The sequence below is a fragment of the Psammomys obesus genome, unplaced genomic scaffold, assembly GCF_907164565.1.
Source record: "Psammomys obesus unplaced genomic scaffold, mPsaObe1.curated_primary_1811, whole genome shotgun sequence".
Lineage (NCBI taxonomy): Eukaryota > Metazoa > Chordata > Mammalia > Rodentia > Muridae > Psammomys > Psammomys obesus.
Genome location: NW_026596018.1, coordinates 76,195 through 79,456, shown reverse-complemented (window position 1 = coordinate 79,456; position 3,262 = coordinate 76,195). Strand labels below are relative to the sequence as shown.

The 3,262-nt window shown below is 38.7% G+C and overlaps 1 gene segment (V, D, J or C); it reads right to left on the bottom strand.

The window, feature by feature from the left end:
* Positions 1 to 753: 753 nt before the first annotated feature.
* On the bottom strand, positions 754 to 1,692 carry LOC129686667 (immunoglobulin kappa variable 4-1-like). The segment is given in 3 exon segments: positions 754 to 834; positions 1,140 to 1,441; positions 1,626 to 1,692. Coding segments are annotated over 3 exon segments (432 nt in total).
* Positions 1,693 to 3,262: the final 1,570 nt, after the last annotated feature.

Sequence of the window (3,262 nt, the reverse complement as noted above, 5' to 3'; positions counted from 1 at the left end):
GACTAGCATTCCAATCAAGGACCATGCATTTAGATGACCTAAAACCCCAGCACTGAAGTAGCCCATGGGAGCTCAGTCTCCAAATGGTTCCCTGTTCCTAGGGGAACAGGGACTGATTCTAACATGAACTCAGTGGCTGGCTTTTTGATAACCTCCCACTGGGGTGAGAGCAGCATTACCAGACCTCAGAGTAAGACAATGCAACCAATCCTGATGATATCTGATAGGCTAGCTTCAGATGGAAGGGGAGGAAGTCCAAACCTATCAGTGGACTGAGGGAGGGGCATGGGAGGAGAAGAGGAAGAGACGGCGGGATTTGGAGGAGATGAAGAAGGGGGACATAGCTGAGATAAAAAGTGAAAAAAATTGTAATAAATAAATAAAAATCAAATGCATATATGCTGATAATGTAATCCAGGTCTTTCATATTTTACAGCCTGCTATTATTGCAGCAATAAACTGTTTATGATATAGAAAAAAAAATTCATGGAATCAACGAAACCAAGAGCTGGTTCTTTGAGAAAATCAACAACAGAGGCAAACCATTAGCCAAAATAACTAAAAGGCAGAGAGAAACCATACAAATCAGCAAAATCAAAAACTAAATAGGAGACATAAATACAGACACTGAAGAAATTTGAAGAATCATTAGGTCTTAGTTCAAAAGCCTATACACCACAAATTTTGAAAATCTAAATGACATGGATAATTTTCTTGATAGATTTTCTTTTCCAAAGATTGAGGATTCTTAATCTAAAGTAATAAACTCATGATGATGTATTCTTTGTAAATGACTTGAAATTCTATCCTATTTTTATAAAGATTTATTATAGCCTGAAAGTATAACAATGAGATAGTGAAAGCCATCATGACAGTGCACACTTACTGATGCTTCTTACTTATACTCTATCCTCTCAGTGCAACAGCACAACTTCTAAATCTTTAACTTAGCTTCCCCTTTTAATCTATACAAACCGGTGTTGACAAATCTAAGGAAGAATAGAGGATATATCTTAATTATTAATCAGTCATGCATAGCAGATCTCAGGCAGGAAGAGGAAGTGTGCAGGCCCAGGGCTGTGTGTGGTGCAGGCAGCTGGTGAGACTCTCAAGGAGGTTTGTGTTGGAGGCTGAAGCACTGTGGGAGGAGAGCTGTTATACTGCTGACAGTAATAAACTGCCAGGTCTTCAGCCTGCACACTGCTGATGGTGAGAGTGAAATCTGTCCCAGATCTACTGCCTGTGAAGCGATCAGGGACCCCAGTGTATCTATTGGATGCACCATAGATTAGCAGTTTAGGAGACTGCCCTGGTTTCTGTTGGTACCAAGCTACAGCATTACCTACACTCTGACTGGACTTGCAGCTTAGGGTAATCCTGTCTCCTACAGATGTGGACATGAATTCAGGAGACTGGGACATCACAATGTTTCCCTCAGTACCTGCAATCAAAAATAGACAATGAGTATACACATATGCACACAAAGAATTCCTGATACAAATGTTTGGATCAAAAATGCCTTTCTTATTGGCATTGCCTAGATACAATTGGTTTCCTATACTAAATAGCAGTTTCTCTACAAATGAATTAATTTGATGATATTCTAATACTCTTTAATGTCTCACCAGAAATCCAGAGGAACAGGAATAGGAAGACCTGGGTCTGTGCCTCCATCTTGGTGCCCCAGGCTGTCTGATGCTTTTGAGGTCTCCCTGCAAAGGCCTTGTTTATAAATTATGGGCAGCTGGGCTGGCTTGTAGGAACCTATGCAAAGTAGTCATCAAATGACAAAGTAAATAGCCAGGGTACTGCATAGTGAGAGAACAAAGGTTAAAACTACAGTCAAAAATATTATCAAAGTGATTAATTAATCACTGGGGAAAAAAGTAAACATAGAAGATCAGGGACTAACTTAGAACTCTCAATCTGCAAATATCAAGATGCACTCATGACAGGCTTCTATTAAAAATCAAAAACGTTTAAAGCAAGTGATTTTAATAGAAATAATACTAGAAAACCTTTGATTACAATTATGAGGAAACAATATACTGATAAACAACAGCATAAAGATACAGGAGAAGGAGAAAAGAGAAAGGAAAGAAAGAAGGAGAAAGTAGAATTTAGGTGAGAGAAAGGAAAGAAGGAGAGGGAAATCTAGATTTTATACATAGGTAAAATTAATTCATAGGTAAAATCAGAAATTGAATAAAGAAAAATAAGATCATTTCTGGAATTTAACGATTATCTACTTAAAGAATATGGATTGTTAATATGAAAAGAAATATGTTATTTTTAAACTACTTATTCCATAATGAACACAGCCATAAAAATGGGAATATTTTGTGTCAAATCACCTTTAAAATCATACTATCAAAATAGACAAAAGTTGTGGAAAATAATTATATAATCTTGACTCAAGTAGTACCTCCCATAAAAGATTAAAGGATATATTGGTCCTTGAATGCTCTACTAGATTTTCAAGTCTACTTGAGTAAGGCATGGCTCACTGATCTTTGAACAGGGAGGAGAGTGTTTATCAGGCTGTGTAGAGATAAAAAGTTTTCTGGTTCAGACACTGGCTATCAGGCTGAGCTCTAAAGGTGTCTATATTGCAGGCTAATGCACTGAAGAGGAATCTGCAATAGCCTTCACAGTAACAAACTGCCACCTCTTCAGTCTGGATGCTGATGGTGCTGAAACTGATCTCTGTCCTAGGTCCAGGAGCAGTCAAGATGCCTGGGAGTTACCCAGGTGAGCAAATGAGTAGCCTTTCTCTGCTTTTGGTGGAATCAGGCTAAATATCTGGTTCTGAGAGCTGTGTAGATACCACTGATTTTGCAGCTTATGGTGACCTTCTGTGTTGCGGATATGGCCAGGGAGGATCTCTACTTCCACCTGTTTCCTCCACAAACTACTCCTCTCTAGTCTCCCCCAGAAAAAGCCTACAGTCCATAGCTCCTCCTAGAGGTAACCACTGGAAATTATGTTAGCTCCAAGCTGTGTTAGAGTCTTAATTTATGCACACAATCAATAGTGTATTTAGAATCCCACAACTTGTAGTGTATAGATGTGGTGGTAAGTTATAATCACTTCCAATCTCATTAGGTTTTACAACAGGATGGCTGGTGGGGGTGAGGCATGTGATAAAAAAATGTTTTGGCTGGCATTCCTATCCATGTTCCTAAGATATTACTCCTATACCATTATGGAATTAACTTGCCACATAGTGCGGTTTAAAGAGTCACATCTCTGCCCAGTTTGG